The sequence below is a fragment of the Copadichromis virginalis genome, linkage group LG19 (assembly GCF_057382275.1).
Source record: "Copadichromis virginalis isolate Kocher_CV1m ecotype Utaka linkage group LG19, C_Virginalis_male_GT1.1, whole genome shotgun sequence".
Taxonomy (NCBI): domain Eukaryota; kingdom Metazoa; phylum Chordata; class Actinopteri; order Cichliformes; family Cichlidae; genus Copadichromis; species Copadichromis virginalis.
Genome location: NC_140636.1, coordinates 25,332,426 through 25,360,353, shown reverse-complemented (window position 1 = coordinate 25,360,353; position 27,928 = coordinate 25,332,426). Strand labels below are relative to the sequence as shown.

General features: G+C 39.3%; 1 protein-coding gene across 2 annotated transcripts; it reads right to left on the bottom strand.

The window, feature by feature from the left end:
- Nucleotides 1-24,132, bottom strand: palm1b (paralemmin 1b). 2 transcript variants are annotated; one of them, XM_085441261.1, is made up of 7 exons: nt 23,519-24,132; nt 11,491-11,549; nt 9,044-9,086; nt 8,284-8,364; nt 4,503-4,618; nt 4,188-4,258; nt 1-3,933 (listed from the first exon to the last, which is right to left on the bottom strand). In XM_085441261.1, the coding sequence occupies exons 2-7, from the start codon at nt 11,535-11,537 to the stop codon at nt 3,554-3,556; spliced, it is 738 nt and encodes a 245-aa protein (XP_085297387.1). In that variant the 5' UTR covers nt 11,538-11,549; nt 23,519-24,132; the 3' UTR covers nt 1-3,553. The 2 variants fall into 2 exon arrangements, with proteins under 2 accessions (XP_085297387.1, XP_085297388.1); XM_085441262.1 differs by lacking the exon at nt 11,491-11,549.
- Nucleotides 24,133-27,928: the final 3,796 nt, after the last annotated feature.

The window sequence follows — 27,928 nt, the reverse complement described above, 5'->3', positions numbered from 1 at the left end:
TGCTGTAACAAACAATAGTTTTATTCAAGATTAAACATTTAGACGACCACAGAATAGATGAACAGGCATTGGTTTAACACAAGGTTGATTTTTCTGCTGCTGCCCCGGAGACCCACTATTAAGCAAAGCTTTAGCTCACCAATTTTATGCATTTCTATCTATACAGATGCATACAGACATACACATGTGCATGTATTGTATATACATAGGCTATCAGTTAGTCTTCTGTATAAAGTTTGCATCCCCAGATAATGTTAAACATCGGATCAAGGTTGGTTTTGATTAGAGTTTCTTGCATTTCTGGAATTAAAAAAACCAAAACAAATAAAAACCTTTAAATCTGTCAGTTGAAGTGATGTCATCAACTTTAAAAAAGTTCATAAGACGTGTTACAAAGTTTCTTGGAGACTCTCAGTAGTTTGCATATTATCAATTGTCCTAACCGTGTTCATTTATAGTTATCACTTAAAGAACGAGTGTAGTATTCGATATACTAGTGACACTTCATAGTAGAAGGCAGTGTTTCCAAGTGGGTCATCGTAACCAGGAGCACAGCAAGAAAAACCCTGGTCTGAAAATGGCATCAGACAGACAAGTCCAGTCAAATGAACCTGACAAAGGCACCGACAATACACAGATGTAGTAATCTTTTTTGTTTTTTAAAAATACACACATCAAATACGACATACTGCCTTGCAAAGAGACCATAGAAAAAAAGGATGAGAGGCAATATAAGAAATAAAGTTGTACAATTATTTTTGAACTATACATAGACTATAACTTATCCATGCCTGTTGTCTTCCCTCTGGAATGTAAGAAGGGATCATTTCTCTGATGTTAAAAATAGGCAGGACTTGAGAGAATGCATCTGGCACTGAAGGTTGAAAAAGACTCTTATTCATCAAGCAGGCGACAGTAGAATCCCTTTACCAGCAATTTGAGTAAGACAGATGGGACAGGTTGAACAATAGTTGGTGAATGAAGAGTTTTAGAGAAGATTTTGGATTAGCACCAACTTCAGAGATTTTTTTTTTGTTAACTGCGTGTCTCCAAGCATAGAAGGTGTGGCTATGATTTGACAATAACAATGAAACAGTATAGTAAGGAAATAATGGTGATAACATTTAGGTGATTCAGTGACATGGATGACCCTGGGGAAGGAGAAGCATTGGCAGTACAGTTTACTGACCAAGCTCATCCAGAACTGCATATGTCTGCCAAACACATCAGATTTTTTACTTTGAATTGCTATAATGTACATGCATATTTTGTCTACCATTAAATGTGGCTGAGATGCTTTTTTTCAAGAATTTAAACTATCTGTAATAGTGGAAGAAAGCTAAATGCTTGGATACCCGGATAAAGCTGAAGTCTTTATAATGTGTCCAAAGATATAATTAATATTTGCAAAAAATCTACTCAAATGCCCTCATTCTCTTTTCTTCTTCTGTAAATCTACTCAAGCACAATTAGGCCCAGGTGTACAAACAAAGAATCAGGGGTTAAACTGGGAGTATAAGCAGAACAGAAACCACCAGCCAACCAAGACACAGTGAAATGACTGATTCATCAAATTTTATTTGGTACATAAAAACAAAAAGCTTTTTTTTAATAGTGAGCTGAGCAAGCCCTCCTCTTCTCATTATGCTAGGATGAATCCCAGTTTAACCCCTGGATTTACATTCATGTTAATGTGATAGTGTATGCTACAGACCTAACAAGAGACAAGTTGAAACAGTTGCAAGGCTTCATGCAGTGCTACCTCATTAAGACATACATTGATTCTACTGTTGTAAGAAGAAAATTACTTAGGCCTTCCTAAACACTGTGTAATGATCTCATGAATCTAATCATAAAGTGATTTCATCTTACAGGCCTTTTCTAAAAACGTTGAAACACTTCTTCAAAAAGTAAATAAAATACAATGCAATGGAGAGCAAATTATTTGTATCCTTTTATTTGATGTATAATAGATCAATTGACGTAGCTTTGTTAGCAAAATACGGCAAATGTTTTAAATTGAGTGACACGTCTAGATGCACTTTAGCACCGGGACTCATCTCCTTTGTAGTAAGCCCATGTTATTGTTATATGTGCACAATGTGTATTGGCAGTGTTTTGCAGAAATAAACAAGGACTTCCTTAAAAAAGGTCTCGTCTAGATGGGAGCATATGGTACTCCAATATCTGTAGATATCATTCAGCATTAATGGTGCCTTCACAGATTAAACAAGCCATGTGCAAAAAGCACTCCATGTTACCAATTATGGCTTTTAAATTGTGAACAGATTAATACATTCTTTCAACTTTTCCTTGTATTGTTGAACTATTTGACTATGCAGACTTTTACAGAGTGGTGAACCCCTCTGCATCTTCCCATCTTTTACTTCTAAAGGAAATGGGCACTTTTTATACCCACTCATGTACTGTTTAACCGTATATTACAGTCAAATTGAAAATGAGAATACATTTTCAAAAATACAATCATATTTTTTTTAACCTTTTTTATGGTTTATTATTCAGTAACTGTACAGTTTTTATGACTTGCAAATCATTGCATTGGTTTTATTTATATTTTGCACAGCGCTGCAACGTTTTGAGAAACAGAGCTGCATTCAAAAAACACAACAGCCGTGATCTTAATGTACATGTGCCACATACAGTACGAAACTATTGTGATTTGCAACCTAGTTAGTGATCATATTTATCTTTGTCTCCTTGCTGTATTTTTCGACATAACGCATATCTCTAACAATGCCAATTATACTTACTGTTACTGATAGAAAGACTTGCGTGACTAAAGATATGAGCACGTATGAGTCTAAGAAAACACAGACACTTGTATGAGTGTGACACGACTGTGGTAGTGCTTACAAGCTTACATGCAGTTAATGGTTGAAGATGATACAGAGAACCAAAAACAATAAATACATTGTATAAAACATAATTTCATATCAATATATTAAAATACTATTTAAAATAATATCTTAGACAATATTGCAATATGAAATTGACCGATAAATAGCTGTTAGGCCTAAACAGAGAAATATATATATCTAAGTATCTGTGTCCTTCATAGTTTGCTTTTTTTCTTAAATGATTTAAAGTTTCCAGATTTTCCCAACTGAGTAGCAGTACAGTCCAGAGAGCTAATACATTTTCTTTTTTTCCCAACAATAGTAACAATGAACTTACAGTACACAGTCCCATAATAAAGTTATACATACTGAATACAATATAAATGTCAAGACAGAAAAATAGAAAAATATCAATAGAAATCAAAAGTCAAATACATATCAGAGAAAGAATATAGAGTAAAGTGTACTTATGAGTCTTTGTGGTTCTTGTTGTAGCTGGAGCTTGGATTGGCTCTCATTGTTGGTATATTGGCTGTGCAACTTTTTGTTTTTTTTCCCCAGTCCCGATACACACACTTTCACACAAAAACAAAAAGTTACACACATTTGCAAATACAGACACATGCAATGGCACACATGCCTGCAAAGGTGAAAGTGTGTACACACCCACGCGCACATACGCACGCACATACGCCTCACATGACCGTGCAGCATTTGCAGGTCTGTTTCTTCTCCTTTTCCTTCTCGCCCTCCTCCCCACCTTCATTAGGCTTCTCTTTTTCTGCCATGCTTCCGTTAGGTGGAGGCTGCTCTTCTGTGGCTGCATCTCCGCCCGCTTTCTCCTCCCCATCCTCGATCACAACAAACTCGGCTTTGACATTGCCATCCACCCCGTCCATTCCTAAGGCCGTGCGAGTCTCCTGTTCCTCCTCCACGGTCTTGTAGCCCATGAACACTAGAGTAACTGGGTTGTCTGCACTAGCCTGGTCAGGACTAGGGCCGAGCAGCTTGGCCTCAATCCCTGTCACCTCTCTCTTGGGTGTCTGACCAGAGGTCTGCACTACTCCATTTTCACCTATAGAGAGCACCAAAGCATCGTTGAGAGATTAGGGAAGTGCATGAGAAAAGAGCGTGGTCAGGGTCAGACAGTAGGACAAAGAAAGAAAGGAAATATTGTTTAAATGACCTCCGGCATGGAGAACCGATTTCACAGAGTAAATCAAGAGGTTATTATGAGCACACTTTGTCTTTGTGACACTTGCGCTTAGGCTGCATTGCCATGGTTTCCCATGTGATGATACAATATGTTGCCATGGGCACCAAACTTACCTCCATTTTCTTTGGCCACACCCTTATTGGCTGGCACGCCTGTCTCAAGTTCTTCAATCTCTTGCTCAAGCCTGGCTCGGAAACACACACACACACACACACAAAAAAAAAAATCTGTGGATCATTCATGACCACAAATTGTATTATATTTGAGCAAACTCTGAGTGCAAATCAAAACACCATTAAATCACACTGCTACTGCTACTCCTGGTTTTTTAAATATTGTAGCAATTTACCGGTTAATTTCAAAATAAAAGAATAGTAATGGATAAACTGCTTCAAAAATTAAACATATGGTGGATTTAAAATGCTCACCTGAGGATGACTTGTTCCAAAAGTTTGGTCTTCACCTCGTCCTCCTGCAGACGCTTCTGAGTCTCCTCCTCTGCTGGAGCTCCATCTAACAACCAGCGCTCTCTCAGTGCCTTTGACTGCAAGGATAATATAGATGTTGAGAACACAGATAGAGTGTAGGTAATCCAGACCATTTAACTTACGTTCTATAAAATGGATCTAGCAATGGTAAGACAAGGAATATAGTTTTACTGTGTATGTACTTGATGTGTCCATGGGTGTTGATGCATTTGTGTGCATGCTTGCTACATTGAAAGGATCTTATGGAAGATCTTTATGCATACATTATGCACAAGTTGAGTAGTTAAAACGTTAGAAGCACCTCAATTTCTCCACATGCTGCACAGAGTCAGCCTCTCTTTGGACATCGATGTACTTTCTTACACAAGAGATTAGTGACACCATCTCTGACACTAATGATGAACTCTTTAGTTAATCTAAAGCAACAACATCTTCTTGCCAGGCAGTCTCGTACTTCTCTGCTGACTGCTGAAACTCAGGGATTCTGTCAAACACTTTAACTGCTGCCAAATAGTTTGCCAAGTGGACTAAATGGCACCCGGCCAGTGGATCAGGACTTCTGGTATCAAACTGGGAAATCCAAACATGTATTTAATATCATTATACTAAATTAAAGACAGGAATGAGAGGTCGCTGGGAGATAAAAAAAAAGGAAGTGGCTCTAATCTTAAACTAGATCAAATATTTCTTAGGGCTTAATTCATTCCAAGTAATATCTTTATGAACAAGCTTAGAAAACTAACAGTGACTACTATTATTCCTTATTATTTTCCAACCAGGCCAGTATTCTTATCTTCAATCCCCATCCATCCTCTGGATGAGTTAATATCAAAGCAAATACTTGGCGTGCTCTGAGGTAAATATAACAGTGTGTCTTACTCGCAGCTGTTGGACCATGCAGCAAAAGACAACCCTGCCTGACCATATGGAAAAGTGTTAGAAAAAAAAGCTCTTGTTTTCACAAGTTAGGCTGAAAATCTGGACATGTGCTTGATGCGAATTCCTCTCCAGTGATGCAACTAGAATTTCTACAAAAAAACACCTCCCCCCCCCCTTCCTCCCTCGTGTAGCATATGCCTCTTTGCCCATCCTAAATTTTAGGAACCTAAAAAGGGTTGTAAATGTCAGGGTGTATCTCCCTCAATTTATATCCGTGTTTAAATTTTTTTATCTGCTGTTCTGTTTAAAATCTTACCCTCTCCACTGAGTAATTCAACTTCAGACATCCAGCTGCAGAGCTTTAGAGCACACACTTAACACTGTGTAATTCAACACTCGTCATTCCACAGTCCTGCATGGTCTCTTGGGCACTGAATCTAAACCTGCTTTGCCCTCTTACTACTCTCTGAATCTTGCTTGCTCTCGTGAGCCACACCCTACTACGCCAGTGCCTGACATCACTTTAATGTGCTCACTCTTGCATATGGAAGCACTCACACTCACACACACACACACACACACACACACACACACACACACACACACACACACACACACACACACACACACACACACCAGTCAATGTGAACAGTTGAAAAGCTAGGAATGCTGAAACAACGTCTCTCCATTGTTCTTTGGAGTAAAAGCTGCTAACGTAGCAGACAAAGGGCGGAACTGGGATACAGACATACGCACACGCAGGCAAGCATCCATCCACACATGGATATGTTATGAACAGCTGGAAAGAGAAGAAGCTTATTTCAAATCACATTGTGCATCTATTCAAAAGTCCGTTTTGTCAAAATAAAGTTTCTCTGGTCCGTGTAGCATAAATGTTTTTCGTCAAACATTTCGTCAAATTTACATTTTTTTTCTTTCATTTCATTTTGAGCTAATGTCTGTGGTATAATAAGAGGATGGCGAAAGTGACTTAGCGGCCCAAAGCTTAAATGTTGTACTTTTAGCCTTTGTCTCTTGTACAGGTTAAGCAAATGTCCTTGGTAATTAAATGAATGAGGTTTAGATGTGGTTTTAAAATTAAATGCTCGCTTGCCGCAGCTGTGTTATTTATGTTTTTATGAATAAGAAAATGACAAACTGCTCCTTTCCCAACTTTGTAAAAGTCTGTTAGCTGTGAGTGCTAATTGTTTTATTCTGAAAAATCACAACTTGTATACACCATGTTGACATTTACTGACTGCTGACTCCTGTTAGCGTAATCATATCTCACCACATTTTCTGTGTTAACAAGTCTGTGTACATATATGTGTGTGTGTTTAATCATGTACTGGTGTGATTTAATGGTGGGGTACATGCCTAAAAAAATGTACTGCGTAAGCAAAGACGTTCATTAGGATTTCCACATCGGTCTGCCTCTGAGTCAAGAATACTTGCTGTGGTCCACACAAAGAGCCTTCTAACAACCCTGGACAGCATGATTACACTTCCCCTCTGTGTGTGTGTGAGACGAAAGTGGGGTGCGGTGGGTGTAAGAGCTGTTTCCTGTTGGTGGGAGTGGGACAAAAATCTGTTTCCTCTGCTAAAGCCCACTGCATTGTCTGAAGCTTCTGTGTTCCTTTATAAAGCAACCTACACACAACTGGACGCGACATGTACAGATACACACTTACAATGATTTGCCTGGAAAATAGAAAAAGTGGGAGCACACAGGGACAACAGTACAGGTCACTTTTAGAAACACACACACACATACTCGTGTGCACATGGCAAATACACACCTCAACCTTTGCTCTTATCTGTGACCTGCTGAATTGTCGGTGGCTGAAATAGCTTTGATAACGCTGACACATACGCTGACAAAAACCTTGGCTCTGATATAATGAGTGTGTGTCTACATGCATGAGTGTGTGTGTGTATAAACAGCATGTGGAGGAGCTTTTGGTATTATCTGTTATCCATTCTGAACATTCCGTGACAGCAGCAGTTGGGGAGTATCTCACTATGTTGGACAGATATATTTGAAGGGAACTGCTGATTTTAATGTTGTGTGGGTGTCTAACGTTGCTCACACACGTAAGAGCATGAATCCCAGAAACACGCAGAGGGCTGACCGGCAGTGTTTCTGTTAGCTTGTTAGAAGTTCTGTGAAGGGAGAGGCATGTAGGAGTACAGATGACACATACTGTACATTAGTTTTATCAGTGGAGAGCTCGAGTGCATTTCAAACAAAGCCAAACTGGCATGTTCACGAAGGATGAGCAATGTGATGCTGGGGTCAAATATCCCAGTTTATGCACTGCAAGCACTCTTTTGGTAGCAGATGGAGGAATTCACAAGTGTAGATGGGAGGTGATAGTATTAAATAATAACATTTAAACATGTGCAACAAAGATAATTAGTACTATGACTACTGTGACTGCAAAACAAAAAAAATCTATTGCTCAGGTTCAACTAGCTCTCAAGCTTCTCTGTGTACCAACTGAATTTCATTTGCTTACTTCAACAAATGAAATAAGAATACTTGATATACAAATACACATAAAAAAAGGTGGATGGATTTCTTTCCTGGAAGAAATCCAACAAACTCAATATGTGCCTACACAAGGTGGAAAAACAGTTAAACTGGAAACATGTGGCCAGCGGCAAGAGAAGCAGGGGAAACGTGCTGATGAAGTAGTGAGCAGGAGGTAACTGAGAGTGCCCTGTGCATACTATGAGATCAATGTGTTGTGGACACCAATACTTGTGTGTATTCTTGTCAACCACCAAGTATTCTTATGGGATACGTGGAAAATGCGTATGCCTGTGAATGTGTGTGTACCTTGAGATGCTGGAGTTGCCGTCGGTCATCATCCAGCTGTCTCCTCTTGTTTTCAATCTCTGTCTGCTTCTTCCTTTTCTCCTGTTATGATATACATGCATTAAGATTGGTAGGAAATGCACAAATGCATATTACAAAGATTAGAAATAGAAATAATATCATAATTTTAAAGAACAATATGAACTATATATTTATTTATGCAGTACTAGTGTGGCAACCAAGGAATTTTGGTAACTTCAAATAAATAGAGCTGCATATACGGCATCTTTAGTAGTCAACCAATATATTTTTTATATACATACAGCTTGTTGACCATAGGCATAGGAATGTAGTACTGGCATTAAACTGATATTATGTAGTAATATAAATGTGTTTCCCTATATCTGCCACAGGTAAAATAAAAAAGAGATTGCAATATACAAAGTTTAGCTAAACAGACACCTGGATGTTAAAACAGAAAAGGCAACAAGTGACAATAAAACATTTGTGAAGTATAAAAGATGAACAGAGACAGAGGAACAGACAGAAAAGCGCAGTGAGCTGTAGCTACTATATTAGCTTTTGATGTCCTCTAATGGATGAAGGAGATGGGATCTAAAAGGTTGAGTCATTAAGACTGGCAGTCAGACCATGACGAGCAGCAATGATTTGTTGTTTCTTCAGCCATCAGTGTGCATGATGTGCACTCTGTGTGTGTCTAAGTGTGCGTATGAAATAGAAAATAGAAAGCAGAATGTGTCTATGTGTGTAGATAACTTACAGCGATGGCCTGGAGTCTCTCCTCATGTGACACCTCAGCCATCCTGATGAAGGACAGACAAGTTAAGGGGCAGCATGAGAGAGAGAGAGAGAGAAGGGAGGAGGGGGAGGGAGTAAGAGTTACGTCTCATAATGACCAGCGACATCAGACATTAGACACAGCGTCAAGCAATATTCTGTGACCCCTAGTTTTTGCTCACCGGTCATTTACCTTCCAGTGATTTCTCAGTGACTGAGGTTAAATATCTTTCTGTTTGGCACTAAATCAGAGTCTCTTTCCAGTCAGGAAAAGTTGGTGCAGGCATGCTAATGTGCAGCGAGGGCTCTGCTGGAGATTCCTGCTTTAATAGGTTCCAGACAAGAGCTTCAGGATGGAGGATGGACAGATGAAAACTTAAAGCCAGAGGAAAAGACTGCACACTGTTGCTTAACGGAGATAGGATAAAGCTATTGCTATGAAAAAGTGATAAATCCTGCACTGAGTTCCACCTTTTTCTGTAGTAAATAGTTGAGATTATCAGATCCAAAAGGCAGCACTTATCGTGACCTCTAGAGCAAATTAAACATAGAGATAAATTCATGATCCCAGACTGGAAAATTTTAATTTATAAAGACTATATAAGACAGAATCGACTGGGTACAAGAATTCAGTACAAGGATTTTAGTATGCAAGCTATAGACACCTTCACTAACAACTGTGAGTGCCATATGGGGGTATTATGACGTTGATACATTCATATACTATATTTAACCCTGACTACTTTCAGCTCTCTAAGGACAACATGTGTTATGTGACAATAATAGCTAATGTCTCCACATATGTTTTATTTTGGTAAGTATTATTGTGCTGAGAGGGAATTATATCTCTTATAACTATGTCTAATGTATTGGGATATAATCTTCCATTTAAAAATTACAACTAGTCCGTTAATTCTTACATTAAATATAACATCTAGGTGAGAAAACTACTGTTTTAATAAATGCGAGATTTGATTTATGCGACTGTAAACGGATGATACAGTTCTGGCAATTTGCTGGTTTTATTTGTTTGTATTCAAGCAAAGTCTCAATCTCCCCAGGAGTGGACGTATACAGAAATTCTGAAGGTAATGTATCTAAAAGCTAATGGCTGGCCAAAACTGGGTCGTACAACAGGACAATGATCGCATGTACACCAGCAAAACTGCAGTGGCCCAGTCCAGACCTCAACCCAACTGAAATGCAGGACTTTAAGAGAGCTGTGCATAAATGAATAAGAGCTTTGAAAAGAAGAATAGACCAAAATGTCTTCACAACAATTCAAAAGACTGATGAAGTCATATACAAGATCTACCTGCTCTAGAGGTGTTTCTACAAGCTCTCAAATCCTGGGATGAACTCAGTTTGTCACAGGACTGCATAGAGTCCTTTGTAAACCTTCATTTGACTCTATAAATGATGGAAAATGAGGACAAACACAATATGTCTCATTTAGGTTTTAGACAAAATGACAGATTAAAATATTTTTGTAAAAATCCACTATTCAGGAAATCAGCAGGCAGGTTAATCAATGTTAAAAAAATATATGATAAGTTGCAGTCCTAATTAAGAATTACATCCATAGGGCAAACTAATGACTTTTTGGTTTTTCATCTCTAATTTAAATTATTACTTTTATGTAAAAACATTTAAAAGGTGACATTTAAAAAGGTGATTCACATAAAACCTTAAGGGGAAGTATGTCTCTTTCGCCACGTAAAATTACACCCCTGCACAGATATAATTTGCTATAATAGCAGGAATCTTTAGAAACATTACAGTGATCAAAGTAAGAATTAACGTACTTATTAAATACAGGTTCTGAATGACTTGGTGTCAAATTATCCATTTTCTCTACTCCCAGAGAAGAAATTAACTTCTCTGAATCTGACTAGAGTTTCTGGTTGCTTAAGTGTTTGATGGAGAACAGAAGAATGGTGTGCTCTCTCTAGACCAGAATGAAGCTTTACCACAACATATATGGGCTCATCATCTAATCCAATCTTTTTAAAAACAGCTATAACAAAAACAGCTGTCAACCTAACCTACAGCAAGGCCAGTAACATTTCTAAAATTGTTTGATTGCGTTGTTGTTGATGAGGAACGAGGAACAGCATCCCTGCTCGTAACAGATTGTATCATTTCTCAGCTTAGTACATACAAAGGTTGGATTGTGAGTGGAAAAATGCAGCATATCACCAGTTCACATCCCTCCTATCCCACCCTTTTTTTGCGGCTGCATTTTTATTTCCCACACAAAGGCATGCAGGGTAGCAGCGCTGACCTAAAAAAGATAAAGAAGCATCTTTTTTCATGCTCAGTGTGCAACCATTGACCCTCTAAGACTTAGGCATGCATGAAGGTCAGTCTGTAACATGTCCAATTACTGTCTTTCCTGTGCATTTACACACATATAATCAAACAGCTCACTTCTCTTCCATTCCCTCTTCTGTTTTTCCATCGAGCCACATCACCATCACATGGAGACCCTTGGGGGGGAGAAAGTAAGTACCACAATCATCTGATCACCTCCTGAAGTACACACAAACACAGACATATTGTACCGTCTAGACACATTTTCCCAACTTTTGCCTTTACCCAGTGATCCTGACATGTGGATGTACTGAGTCAAATCAGCTTTTATATGGCTTAATGTGGTAAGATTGCACTCTCAAAAATAAAGCAAATCTTAATTTTGCTTATAATTGTTTGTTTAGAACAAAATTAAAAAACATATTAATTATGTTTATAGTTTTTGTTTTGGCATCGTTATATAGCGCATTTTTGTCCTAAGCCTTTGTCCCTTCCCATCCCTCAGGTTATAGTCGAAGATGGGCCCTTAGATTAGTGCACATCTGGAAACTCATCTGAATCATTTCATCGGTGGAATTTGACCAGGGAGGAGCAGCTGACCTCTGTCGTTTTTAAAGGACCAAACATCTTAATGTGGAAAAGGTCAAGGAGCAGGTCCCACCCGCAGCTGAACTTGACAGCAATTATACAATGAACACATTACCACTGTTTGATACATTTGTTAAAAATGCAGGATAGAGAGACCATTCACAGCTTCACATTTAGAACACCTGAAATGTGCCAAATCACCAAGAAATTTTTGCAATTTCAACTGCTTTTTAGTCACACAGAAATGTAGTTTTTGTTTTTATTAAGTAATTATGCATAACAGTTTTTGGACATAATCTTACTATGTATGTGTAAGTTACAGACTTTTATTAGCAATGTGCTGATCGACCAGCTAGGGACTGAAATCAGTCAATTTTCAGCATTCTTGGCTCTGATTGGTGACCGGCTGGTCAGCCTAATCTATGTCAGATTATGCAACATGCACACTGTGGTGCAGGCAAATGGTTGCATTCGCATTCTAACAGGTTGTTGGAATGAAAGCTCTTCACTATAAGTTAAGACACAAAGTGTTAGAACAGACCTAATGAGACACGTAATCTTCACCCAGATGAACATGGACAATTTAAAGAAAGTAACAACGCTGCTAAAGCTTCCCAGAGCTCAAAGCCAAAGGATCAGAGCAGTTACAAGGAAAAATTATAGAGACAAGAAAACAGAAAGGGGCTGACCTTTTATCTGGTGAAATTATAAACATACTGGAAAATTATTTAAGTAAATGACCTTTGTTATGTAAATCTGTTAAACGTTCTTTTGTTTAACAGTTTAACAGTTATTTGCACCTCTTTCCGGTATCGGAGCACTTTATTTTCAGTTACTTCAGTTGTTTCAGTGAGAGGACATCCTGCAACTTACTCAAATTTTGGGGACACTATAAAGTTGAATCTTTTTTTGTTGTTATGAAAATAATATTTAGCACTGAAGAAAAGTTTACTTTTGTTTGAATACGCTGTCATTTATAGTTTTTACAAAAAATGTGAAATTAGTAGCTGGAAACTGAAGACTGGAAGTGATACATCTCTTAATTTTTATGCACTTAACTCTTGGAAATTAGCTGGCAGTTAGCATTTCTAAACAGCTAACTGAGCATTAGCATTGCTAATAGACTTCTCTAAGTTCTTCTGTATTTCCCTGTTTCCTTTTTTATTTTTGATGCTCTTCCTTGTAATTGGCTTCGTTGTAATTATCCACTTGTTTACTAATTAGGTTACTATTGAGCGATTAGACCATTTTTTTCACATTGTTTGCCATCCATTCGTCTTGTTGACATTTGATCCATTTCAGTGTTGCACTGTCCAAAACCGAAACTGAAAACAAATTTATCACATGAGCACTACATAAGCGCACCATCTTAATAAGAGAACCATGTGATTTTCTATGGCTGTGATTGCCCGGAGAGCTACAGCTGCTTTAAAACATTTAATTTGCAGTCAGTATATTAAACATCAGCACGTAATATAGTTACATCAGTTTCCATCACGCTGTCCTAGCTGGACACAGTTCAGCTAAAGCACACTGTAAATAAGGTTAGCTTTGCATAGATAAGTGTAATGAATTTTAATTTAAAAGTTGTACAAAGGTTGTATTATGCATTTATCTAAACACAGGATGGCCTCAATTGTGATACAGATATTCTGCCCATGTTTTAGTTACAAAGACAAGAATTATGCGTGGACTTTGCTTCTATCCTGCCAGTATTAATAATAATTCTTTTTGCTCAACTGACTACCAAGTTGTGAATGTGAAAAGGTAAATACAACAATAGTCTAAAATCCAGATTTAGTCAGATGGACATGATATCAGGTGATATGAAAAAGTACTGATAACAATCCAGTCACTGTCAGATGCATCTAAACATCTACATTCAGCAACAGTGAATAATACTTACAATCTTGTGCATGCAAGACTTAACGGCAACAGTCCAAAACCAAATGTAAGCGCTAGTCCTGATTTTATAACCTCTGGAATAATACTGCAATGAAATTTTAAGGACATATTGGAAAACTGTGTCTACCTTGTTGGAACACTGGGGGCCTATGTCCTACAGCCTCTCTCATAAATTATTGACGCACAGGGAGAAAGGAAAGCAGGCAGCCATCTTTGCCACAGTAAAAAGAGTAATTACATTTATGACAGAGAAAGACATCAAGGGAGGGAGACAGTCACTAAGAGACTGGTTTGCCTGACACAGATAAATGCAAGAGATCAAAAACATCACTCAGACAAGACTAAGCGATGGATGGATCGTAACAGGCGGATTTAGAGACAACCAGCAAGCTAAAACCACATTTTTGACAAAATGTAAAGGTAGGTACATATCAGAAGAAGTCTGAGAAACACATTAATGACCAGCCCAATTCCCTATTGAGTGCACCGCTTCTGTAGCATTTCCAGGAACACATTAACTGCCAGTGTACAGCAACAGCATCCTCTCTTCTAATAGCATTGTGCTCATGGTCCTCTGGAACCAGCAGTCACTTTACATACTCTAACTGCACTATAATGCACTAAAAGTAATCAATTTAATGCCCATAAATGTAAATGAATTATAGCCCAGTGGTATATCTTTGTTGGGGGTGTTATATTGGCATAAAGTCTTACTAGGATAAAAAAAAAATCTCCTTTTAAGGTAAAGAAAGTATTTTCATTCCACTTAATTATTAAGATACATAAAATCAACATCAGGTTCTTCTAATTTAAAAAAAACATTTCATCTCTTCCTGATCAAACTAATTCTACCTTCTGTAACAAAAACAAGACTTTTTAAATCATTACATGTTGCCTTTGTAGAAGGTTTGCTGTAGATAATTTCCAATATGTGATGACAGAGAATAGCTACTCTTTGACTCCAGACAGCAATAGGTCTGCTCTCTGTCCGCAGCGGTGGCAGATTGTGTCAGTCCAAATTACCTCAAATTATCTTAAACAAACACCTGTTGGGCAATCCAACATGCTGATTCTGAACATGCCTCCTACGCTCACACATACTCAGATGCACAAATTTATTTAAAGCTTGTTTGTGCGGCATCTGCTCTTCATTAGGTAGTAAGCACTTTAATGCACCTATACTGAACTGAACACCTACTGCACCATTAGGACCAGGCAGAATCAGGTCCCTTGACAAAGAGAGAAAGACGGATAAGAGCACTTTCAAATGATAGTTAATAAGTGGAGTTAATTAAAGTTAAATCTGGTGATATTTCTATATCACCTTACTATAAGCTTAGTCATAAAGGGAGGTTTTAAGCCTGATCTTAAGAAGTAGATAGTGCCTGTCTCCTGGATCTAGAATTAAAGCTTTTTGCATAGGAAGGTGGCCTGATAATTCAATGCTCTGCCTCCCAGTTTGGAAACTCTAGGAACCACAAGTAATCCTGCAGTCTGAGAGCAAAGCGCTTAACAAACTGTCTGAAACACTCAAAGCCAGCAATTAATTGAGCCAAAAAGTATCATTTATATAGTTAAATCCTGTCAGCGCTTATTCCTGTGGTCCACAGAGACCCGCTGCTGTTCAAAAATTGCTCCCCAAACATCAATGAGCCAGCCGCACACACTGGGTGACATGTTCCACACTGAAATATTTACATATATGACCATGAACATGGGCATTTAACTCTATACTCCATCCTCCTACTTTACTATGCCATGTGCGCAATCGGATTGTTGTTGTTGTTTTAAATATGAAATATAAAAACCTCCTAAAGTGAGATGTTGATAATCACACCAATCATCTGGTGCCGAAAGTGACCAAGTTACAACAAATAAACAAGACATTTGTTAACTTAGGCTGTGATTCACAACAGCGAGAACCTTTAAACTAATATTTTGCAGCTATAATGAAACTCCTGGGTACACACACACACAAACACAATCACAAAAAGAAACCCAGAAAAAAAAAGAAAAGGTGACTGAAACGGCTGCAAGCCAAAAAAATAAGAAAACAGAATATTATTTATTCTGCAAATCTGGAGAAATCCCAGATGTGACTGAGACTGTCATTTCTGGCTGCTTCCGAAAGAACAAGCATGCCAGACACAGACAAAATAACAGAAAATGTTTCCTCCTCAGAAAGAAGGATGATGGTGAAAATGACTCTTGAGTTAATGACACAGACCCTGCATTTAAGAAACGCTAAAACACTCTGGAAAAGGAAACTGATCTCGAATCCAATCACCCTGACTGTGTCAGAGTAGCCCTTCTTTCTCCTTCTCTCTACTCCCCACTTCCACGGCTTCCTTCCTTCAGGCCAAAAGAGCACAAGGACAACAATACTCCTCCCAGCCTCTCTGCCCCAGCCACACACTTGTCCCAGGCCATTACACACATATACACACCAAGACTTCTCAACCACCACCAACACACACGCAGCTCTGCATCCTTCTATCTCAGGCAGAATACAAATTGTGCCAAATATAAACAGTGCAGTGCCTATAAAAACTAGAGGAAGTCCACTGAGGTCACACGTTAGTGTTCAGGAGTCAGAGGGCAAAAGTCCTTTCCCTTTGAGGCCAGCCATAAATAACAGCTCTGTTAGCACAAAAGAGAGTGAACTACTGTGTAACATCTATGTCGAGAGGGCAAATGGCAAGTCACACAAAGACTGAGACACATGTGTTGGGACGGGGGAAACTGGGAAAGTTCTGATGTCTTACTTGTTTCAGTGTCAACAGCATGCAAGAATGAATGAATCCTGACTTTACATATGTAGTGGCAGGATTTCTAGCAAAAAATGAGCAACCAATCAAAAGTATTCCTGTGATCTTTATGACTCTTTTGTCTTTTCTTCTGTACATAAATGGTCAAAATGGACTGCTTTTTATGTATCACTTTTCTAGTCTTATTGACCGCTCTAAGCACTTTTACGAGTTGTCTGTTGGCAACATTAGGAAAAAGACAAATTTCATTAAACTTGGCAGAGAAGTGAAGCATGAGCAAACAAAAATTCAGCTAAATTTCACTTGCTTAAAATGGTGCATTAGTGAATTAGCCTTGGCAGACCATGTGCTCTTCATGCAGTCTTCTAGTTAGAAAAAAATAATGAATTCAATTACATTTGTATTAAATCCTTCACCAGTTTGGAAAGTGTTATTTTTTGTATTGTCTAGCAGCAATATTAATGAAGTTTATTTATTGGGGCCATTCATGCCACTCAAAGTCAACAACCATAATGGAAAATTGTTAAGGAAACATAAAATAAGCAACACAACACTAAACATGAATGAGTTACAATGGGTATTATGGCATTACAAAGAGATTAAGCTAGTTAAGAAAGATTACCTTAATTTAGGTCACAAAAATAGAAGTTTTAAGAGTAGGTTGAGGATATGACAGAAAGCTGAAGATGGCAAGTTTTTTTCAGTGGGAGTGGCCAGAATGGTTCGAAATGAGTATTTGAGAGGGACAGATTGAGGCAAGGCTGAGATAGTTTAGACACACACAGAGAAAGACAGTGAATACACTGGAAATAAGATGCTGAATATGGAGCTAAAGAGGAGGAAAAGAGGAAGATCGTGCAGAAGATTCATAGTGAAGGAGACAGAGTTTGTGTGACAGTATGCTGTGGATGGGGTGAAATGGAGGCAGATGATCCCCTGTGTTGTTCCCTAAAGCGAGAAGCCAAAAGAAGGGGGGGGGGGGGGGGGGGGAAGAGATGCTTTGAGCAAGAAAGTTCCATCAGTAGCCAAAAATTTGTTGTCACAGACTGACGTCAGTCCACAGCAATCATAATGGCACAAAAATGGGAACAATCTTTTTTTGTATGCAATTATTCTCAAATTTGTGACATAAGGCAGTAGAGAAGGTGTTGCGTAACCCTGCCTTATTTTCTCAACCTTCACACTGCTGGTCAATAAGTCAATATGAAGTCTTCGCTTTGGAAAATTACAGAAATACTCGGATGCAGCCAACTCTAATGTGTAAAAAATTTAGGTTTGCAGGCACTTTTCAACAATGGCCACATTTTTTAGGTATTCAGACAGGCCAGTATTTCTTCTACTCAGTTCCTAATGTGCAACAAATCTCCACTCTCACATTCTTTCCACCAATTCCTTCCTCGTTCTGCCTTCTACAAATACCTAATGAAAAACCTTTAACAGAGGCAGTGTCCCTACCCTGTGCTGCTTCTCCCTGGAATCTTCATCAACTAGTCTCATCTGACCGATCTTGACCTTCATTATGCTACGCTGCAAAACTGATGAGTTTTGATCTTTGCTTGTTAATGTTTAGATATCCACAGAGTGCATGCTGAGTCCACAACTCCTGTGACACTTTATGATTGATCCGGGTGTTTTGATTATAGCTGTAGAGGTCAGAATGCAGGTTTAGCTTGTCAAAGGTAGAAATATAGTACATACACAGTTAGGGCTGTTCGATATAACGATATATATCGGATGACGATATAAAAACGTCTATCGTTTCATTTTATGCTATCGTTTGTTTCGTGGTGTCTCAAAATAAACTGTTTATGGCAATACTTTTTCATTATTTTGATAGTCACTCTAGTGGCTACATTACTTTCTTAAAATTCTCTCTTTCTCTTACATTTAATATAACCACACTACAGACAGACAAGCGTTTGTTCATAAACCTTTCACAATAAACCTTTCACAATAAAGCTCAAGATCCTGTTGAGACTTTTCAAAATAAACTGAATCACGTGAACGATGCAGAGTGTTTACGGATGAGAAGCAAAAAAGAGCCGTCAGGTGCTAAAAAATAAACCTTAGACTCAAACGTTAGAACAGGCTTTTCCCCGCAGCACGCTGTGTAATAAATACTCACAAAGAAACGAAACAAACGATAGCATAAAATGAAATGATAGACGTTTTTATATCGTCATCCGATATATATCGTTATATGAACAGCCCTAGTTCCTAGGATGAATAATCTTAGAGTTCTGGACAAAAGCTCAACCTTTTTGGACAGAAGATTAAAAACCTGAATGAGTAAAGAACAGGATAGTGATCCCAATTATTGACTTGTTCTTCAGCCTTTTTGCAAAAACAGTGTAACATGACCTGCTGACAACACTGTCTTATGCTTACAGAAAACCCATTTCAGTAGTGGCCTGTCTCCTGCATCCTGGTGTGTTCTTGTTGGTCAATAAGCAAATTCTATATGTCCGGAAACCTATGGACTTGCATTACGGGAGCAGCCTTTCTATGTTAATGCAGGAACCATTAGGCCTAATAGGTGTCTTCCCTTATGGCATGGTCCCAATATCTACTCAAGGCTCTCAAGGACTTGTTTATACTAAGTACACAGCAAAATCTCCAGTGTTAAATTAACACTGGAGAGTGTCTATATGGGTCCACAACTCTGAGTGTTAAATACAACACTTTTGAGTGTTAAATTAACACTTTTGACAGTGTTATATGTTTAAAAGTAACCTAGTCAGTTTTGAAGATTAACAAAGACTAACACTGAGCAGTGCTGATTTTCTAACACTGGAAAATAACTCAAAATGTTAGAAATATTCCAGTGTTAGAAAATCAGCACTGCTCAGTGTTAGTCTTTGTTAATCTTCAAAACTGACTAGGTTACTTTTAAACATATAACACTGTCAAAAGTGTTAATTTAACACTCAACAGTGTTGTATTTAACACTCAGAGGTGTGGACCCATATAGACACTCTCTAGTGTTAATTTAACACTGGAGATTTTGCTGTGTATGTTTGTCCAAGATCAGCCTGTCCAATCTCTTCTCACAAAATAAAGTTTGATTTACAAAGGGGACAAGGACTAATATTCATCCTACTTCCTCCCCTTAAACCATATTGCCATGTGTGCACCCTGTAGATGAGGTTATCAACAGAGCAAAACGAAGGGTGATCTACTGCTTATCAATAGGGCTTTTGATATTATCTCTGCAACAACACTGATGACAGTCATATGAGCATGTGGGAGTGCACATGTTTTGGGCAGTAGGCACACACACACACAGGCACACACATACAAATGTACAAACACATACTGCTGAGCACACTTCCCTCTGAGATTAAAACGACTTAGTGGCTAAAAATGACAGTTTATCAGAAGACACACTATCCGCTGGGAAGAAAAAAACAAATCCTCTTTTGCCTTATCTGTCATGACAAAGCAGCAAGGAGGGGGATTTGTAATAAGAGATAGTCATAAAAAAGAAAAAGTGACTATCCAGGAGGAAAAGAGAAGGCAGAGATTAAGAAAAAGAGAAAAAAAAAACAGAGACAGAAAGGGCGAGGTGGATTGCAAAGCATTATCTAAGAATATCTCACATCATCATCATCGGCCCAGATGTTACTCCGTATTACTTTGCATGCTTGCTGAGCAAGCTTTCACTTCCACTTCCTCTTTTGCCCTACAATACCATCTTTCAGAATGGGACAGTAAGTTTAAAGACATTTGGAATGTATGACATTCATTTTCCACGACTAGCTTACAGATCTGATTTTGTAACCACTGCATAAATGGTTTCTTAATGACAGCAAGGTCAGAGAGGGTAATTGGCAATATCCATCACTCTGGGGCTATTTGCTCAGGGCAGGATGTGAACCCATGAGAGGCCTCCTGTCCACTTGTAATAATGCTGTACCACCGGATTCTGGCAAAACTTCTAGGAAATTGCAACCCAACAGTTGTCGAGGGTTCTACGTTAAATTAGATCTATTTACTCATATACTCCGCTCTAAAACAAAAGATTTTCATGAAACCTGCATTAACTGATATTTATACAAACAGTTAGTGTGGATCCTGATAAGATTTTAATTATACTAATGCCAGTGTTGACTCTGCTTATAGGTCTGAGTCTTTATGTTATTGATTTGTTATTGGTTTTCTGTGCAGGTCTAGACAGGTTTTTTTTATTTTATTTTGTTTTATTTTTTGCATCAAAACAGCTGTTTTATTATCTGAGAATTATCTGAGAGTCTGACAACAGTATAAGAGCTGCATATGAGTCGAGAACCAAGAGTGTGACGCCACTTTATTGCAATGTTTAAGTGCCAGAAAATAATAAAAGGAATTGATAAGCTTGGAGTCATTTGATTCACATCGGTATTCCTAAGGGAAGACTTATAGCTACTAAATGTTCATCAACTGCTCACTGAGTTCTGTCTGTTTGGGTTGGCACTGGGCAGGTAGTGTACAATTGTTCATCATAGTTGCTTTGTTTGAAAACCTGCATTTTGCCACTGGCTATACATGGTGACAATGAAGCAAAACATAAAATCTGGGAGGGGGGAAAGCAAAACAATCCGATGAATAACACTAAAATGGTCATGTGTCCCAATGTTAATCTGAAAATGCTGATTATAACTTCTTTAATTTGTACAGGTTATGTCATTGTGACTTTATAACTGTAAGTGTATTTTGGATGCTGCTTACTATGAGTTGCCTCAATGAGAATTTCTATTATTAGCCTCTTGGCTTCCCGAAAGGCACTTTGATTGCAGTTAGTTGAGAGTAAAGACTGTTACTCATTCACATTTCACCTCAACTTTTTTTTACTGACTGGCCATGAATAGGAATGAATGACCTTCCGGTTACCAGGCTCATTTCCCCTAACTAAATTGGTGAACGCAGACCCATCCCAGTACCAAGCCTGCCAGTGCAAGGCACAGTCATCAACACACGCATAAACAATCCATCTGTTTGTTCCATTCATACATGCAAAATGACTGGCAGAAATGCACAAACAAAGCTGCACGTATGCAGGAATTCAAAAAGACAAAGACAGAAATGTGACTGTCCAAAGTCATAATGTCAGATAATGTTTGGGCGGGCAAGACAAGTGCTGTCGCCTCCACTGTGAGTTGCTGACACGACACAGAGCAGCCAACTGGATATAGACCCTCCACTCACATGTAGCCTGGCTGGGGCCTTAGGACTTAACTGCTTATAAAATGAAATGAAACAACAGAAGGCAGGAAGTGCTGCTAATAAACCAAATATCCAACCTCTTTTTAAATGTTTGACCAGATAATTAATTGTCTTAAATCTTACCAATAAAATCTTAGAATATTAAATGGTATAATGCATAATTGATATCTATATTTTTACACATTTATCAGTGGTGAGAATTACATTTTGCGTTATTTTCTATTTACTAGTCAATTACACTATTAGACAATAAAGACTGATGTTCATTGTGAAGCAAACAGGCTCTCGGGACTTGAAATCAATTAATTTTGTCTCCTTTTCAACATCTCTCTGATGGCGATGGCTGACCTAGCAAGAGGATAAAATGTCTGGCTGGAAGTAACCTCAGAAATCAATCCCCCTGATGCACTTTCCCCAGCATTTATAAGAATCAAACAGGTGTCTCTTAAGCTTTTTTATTGACGAACATACCTAAGAGTGTGCTGTGCTACTTCAGGGAAATAATGATCCGTTATGTTTATGAACTCTCAGCTATCTTGCAAGGGCTGGTCTTGTCAACAAAGGTGCTTTCTACAACAGTCAACAAGCCCCGCAGAGCAACAATGAGCACAAGACCAAACAAAAACACACACTTTGTCCGTTTGTGCCTATGCATGCTGTGATCAAACGTAATTACAAAAAAGAAGAAAAAAAATCAGGGCAAAAATTAAGGAGCTGGTCCAGCTGACATTGTTCTATTCACAGACAGGAATAGAAGCAGAAGAACACACACAAGCCCGGGCTACGTGATATTCTGGGAGGATGGAGAAGCCAGGTTGTGCCACTGCTGGCAGCCTGCGCCTGGATTCATTTGAGCTAACGTCGTCTATTTAAGAGTTTCATTCGCCGCTACAAAGCCAAGCGCCTCATCCACTGCACGGTGTAAATTCCAGACACGAGTATGTAATGGCCAAGGTTTATCAGCTCATGCGCGCCATGTTGGAGGGGACTGCTCACATCACAACACACACAGAATACCCTGTTACTGTCCTCTCCTCCAGTCTGTAACCAGTCAGCATCTCTCCACCCGTGCAGTGAGGGCCATGCGCGGCTGGCTGGCTCCACTGGAAATTCACCATCGAAGCAACAACAACAACAACAAATGAAGAGACACTTGCTTCGCACATCAGATCGATATTACATGACGGATCATGAAAGGCATCCGCGTAAACACGTCTTCCCATTACACCTGTCGCCCCCATTGGAAGTACAGTAGTGTAAGGCGGCCCTCTAGGCATGCAATAGAGGATGATATGACATAATAATGCAGATGTTCAGTAACTCTCAGCCGCTGACTTAAGCCAAAGCAATGCTATTTTCAATTTGCTCTCATCTGTCTTGAAGGATGCTGCGCCTCCTGTGATTACGAGTTGTAACCTCCTAGCATATTAATGCAGCTGCACAGTGCTTACACAGTGAGGAATTTCACTATTACAAAACAGCCAGTATATTGTTCGATATGCATATTTCATCCACCCTCTCTCATCCCTCTGTCCCGCTATGTCAGCCCTCGTGTCCGAGGCACAGGATTGATGCTTAAATGTTCCGCCGCTGCACAACCAGCCGCTGAACAAATCACCAAAAGCAGGTCAGCTACAGGAAAACACATCACCAACCGCAGCACACTGAAAATCACGACTTACTCAGTTTACAGATCCCTTTTTGCTTCCCGCCGCAGACGTCTTCCAAACGAGGTGTCCTGTTGTTTATTTTTCGGAGCACTCTCACACCCCTTCCTTTCCTCCCCCCTTCTCTTCTTCTTTTGGATGGCACCCCTTGTGCTATAGCTGAGGTGATGCCGAGGGCAGCTTGCGCGCACGGCCCGGCAATTATAAGACACCGATGGCTTCCTCTCGGGCGAAAAGGACGCACGGCGGACTTGGTTCCGCGCTGGGTGGGAATCTCATGGGTTGTGGGGCGTCGTCTGAAGCAGGTTGTAGACTAGTCAGGGTACGTGTGTGTGTGTGTTAGAGAGAGTCAGAGTGGTATGTGAAGGGGAGTGCAGAGGGGGAAAGGATACGCCTCCCAGCCCCGCGAAGATAAAGGGGCCCTGGCTGCGCACGCTGACTAAGATAAGGGTCCTTCTCTCCAAAAACGAGGCCCTGCTGGCTCTGCTCCAGCCTCACCATATGACGTGCAAGGAACCGGGCTGTCTGCTTCAGCGGTGCTTCAAAAGTACGTGCAGCCTGAGGCTGGGACCACATCCAGGATTTCTACTAGAGGAGAACGCGCCATTCTTTCCAGTTTTACTGTTTCTCCGTCCACTCCATCTAGTGGTGAAAAGGCTCAGTGTCAAGACTCCTTGAATTTTTTTTGCACGAGGAATCGCAGGCTGAAGGGTGAATGCTTTCACTGCCTCAAGGAGCGGGTTTGAAATAGGATTTCGTCGCCATCTATCTGCTGTTTCTTTATCAAATCAGGAACACTCGGAGGAATCAGTGTAAACTTAAGCTGTGTGCTCAGTTTCGCTCATTTACATTTTATTTATCCAATTATTTGACATCTGCATCCTTAAATCATCCAAAACATGTTGCACCTGCACACAGTATACAGTAGGTGGTGCTAGACTTCCAGACATGTTCTCTTGTCCTTTCAAGCTTGCTTTCTCATAGGTTTATGGTCTGCAAATTCATTTGAGGTGGTTAGGCCATAAATGTTTGTGTGAAAATAGTAAACGAGATATGGGTGTCTACATTATTCTGTATTTTCTTCTGTTTTAGGATATATCTCTTTTCAGGGAGTTTGATCAATTCTTTTATACAGGCGAGAAGAACAGACACAAAATCACCTGTGCCTCTGTTAGCTTATTGATACCGCATTGAGACTTTAACAATGTATTATATTAATAATACGCTGTTATAATGTATTATAATAATACATTGTTAATTTTGGCTACAGACAGTTTGCTACTGCCCACCACATTTCATCAAATAACCAAAAGTGTAGAGTGTTTAAGAAAAAACAAGGGCTGAAAAATCTGCTTGTCAAAAGACATCTGTTTGTCTAAATGGGAACTGGGTTACATTTAATTGGAAAGCACAAAGGTGAAAGGTTAGAGTACACAGTGGGCTATTTTAACTTAATGCAGCTGATGTGGGGGACAGAGCAAAAGTTCCTGCCTACTCTTAAATGTCTGTACAGCAAAGGAAAAAACAAAACAAAAATAAAGATGCTTCCTTAAAAACATGATGTAATATTTTTAATACTAAGTATAAATGTGGCTGGTTATTTTAGGCAAATCCACCACTGTGATCAAATTGGTGGTGCTGCGATGTCAGGCTGATGCATTTCTGAGTTCACTCCTTAGAATTTTTCAAGGAGCAAAAACTGTAGAAGAGCGACTCGGAAGGAGATCAGATTGTCTAGCTTTTGTCTAGGGACTCAGATTAATGTCTAGAAATAGGAAAGTGGCTAAGCAGTTTTTTTCTTCTCTTTTTTTGAGCCTGTGAGAGAGAATAAAAAGGAAGCACTAAAACCGGTTTCGGAGAAACAAACACCTCCGTTTCTCTGTCTCTTGCTCATTTCATGCACTTCACGTCTCCCGTCTTTCACACCCTCTAGCAGTTTTACACGTATGCACAAAGCAGAAAGCAGGCAACATACAAACACAACTATATGCAGGAAGGAGGGAGGGTGAAAAAGAAACTCAGCCTCCCATGTGGTATGTGTGTGTCTGTCATGACATCATGATAAACACTGCTGACAGATAAGGGTCAGGCCTGTTTCGGTACTGACATCTCTAAAAAAAAAATCTCTCCCTGACAAACAGAAACAACAAAGGGAGGGAGCCGGCTCAATCGCAGTTTGATAGCGTTTTGGGAGTTTCACTCACAAAATATCTCAGTTTGATCGTGATACAAAACCATACTGGCAAATGTGTGTTTTTGTGTTCTCATGGGCCTGCACCCTGAGAGCTTTCTCATGTATTTACATGTGTGCGTGTGACTTATGTCGTTGTGCATGCAGCATGACTTGGAGCCCTCACAGCCCTCGAGGCCAGCTCAGCACTTGGCTTCTTATCTCTCTTTCAGAACCATGGTCATGAATAAACATAACTGGAAAAAGAAATGATCCAACATGAAAATAACTGAGTGGAATTTGGAAAAGCCAGGTTCAATCCACAGCAGGGGAGGAGTGCTGAAAAAGTGAATGGATAAGCGAATGAGTGCTGAGAGAGGGAGACACTGAAGTGTTTCCTCCATCCTGGAATACCCTCGGTGTACTGGCTCCAGAAAAGTAGCAAAATCTTTCACTTCTTCCTCCTCTCTTCTCTTTTTTGCTTCGCCTGCTCTGGACTCCATCTCTGTCTTTCACTGTATGCTTTAAAATACCAATTGTGCCTCTGTGGGCTACTCTAGATTGTTTTGTATTCTCCTATGCTGTTGTGCCAGTGTGTGTGGGTGTGTGTAGGAGCCGAAGAATTTTTGTCTTTTTTGTTGTTGCTCTGGGTTATAATGAGCTGTTTCACTGAAATACACAAAACGATAATGTTTCTTTTGAACCCCACCCCCTGTTCACTCACACACACACACACACACACACACACACACACACACACACACACACACACACACACACACACACACACACACACCCCTTTCATTTTTACCTCACCTCTGTCTTATTTCCTCTTTTTCTTATCTTCCATTTTTGCCATTCCTTTTCACGTCCTTTCTTCTCTCTTGTCTCACTTTCTTTCTTTGTACTCCTCTCCAGAATACTGCTGTTAGATCAGACATGAATAATAGAAGACCAGCTTTTTGGTGTCCAAATCAGTAAATCTGTTTTTAATATCATCCTTAACACTTTGGCTGTGTCTTTGAATATGCCCACACAATGCACCCTGTTGCCATAAATGTAGGGAATAATGAGGGTCATGCAGTGGAAATGTGTGAGTGTAAAGCAATGTGTTGGCCCCATTATAAGGTGGCGTCATTAGCTACACAGCTACTGTCACTGTCCCATCACGGCATCTGCCCACACACACACACACACACACACACACACACACACACACACACACACACACACACACACACACACACACACACACACACACACACTGCTTTCATTTTCTGCTCTTTCTCAATCTCCGTCTGTCTCTCTGTTTTAGTCTTATACACACCAACACTATTACCTCCTTTTCTCCCTTTGGTGCAGATCAGGCTGGCATCAGATGCGACAATGTGTTAATCGGTGGCTGTTACACGGGTCAACGAGTTTTGTGACAAAGCCAGTGATCCATTCTTAGGCTCAACTGGGAGCCGCGGTGGAGTGACAGCTCTTTTATTTTCACTCATGAGGTCATTTGAAACTTTTAAAAGAACCTTTTCTCCCCAGTAATCTTTTAGCCATTTCTTTTTTTCTGCTTCCCCTCTCTTTCCCACCCGCCTCTTTACATCAGTTCAATTTCCATGTCTGCCTTTTCTTTTCCCATTTCTCGCTTTTGCCTTAAACTTTTCTATTCTGTCTTTCATTTGTATTCTTTTAAGTGCTCCATCTTTACTGCTATCAGTTTATTCTTTTATTATTCCATTTGTTCCTTATGTTTAACGTGTTCAGTCATTCCCACATTCCTTCTCTTGTTTTTGATGTTTTTTCCATCTTTATTCCCTACACATACTTCTCATTTTCTTCCCTTCTGTTCATCTTTCTTTTGCTTTTGTTCATTCTGTTTCCTTTTCACGTCACCCTCACTTCTTCCCTTTTAATCATTCTCTTTAATTTATAATTTCATCCTTCTGTGCATCCCAATTTTGATTAGCTGTTCATCCCTGTATAGGTTTCTTCTTTGTGTTGTGCCCATTTATCCATCATTTATTCCTTCTTTTGAATCCCTCTTTCCATCCTCTTCCCTTACTTGTTCTTGTACTCCCTCTCGTGTCATTGTTTTTGTTGTTCCCCTTTTCTTTCTTTTCTGAGGTCTGTAGCTCATCAATTTCCATTATTTTGTGAAAATTGTCATTCAGATCTTTCACCTCTGATCACAGCCCACAAGTCCTGTCATTGCAAATAGATGGAGGATGGGAGCCAGGTTGGAAAATACCAGGAAA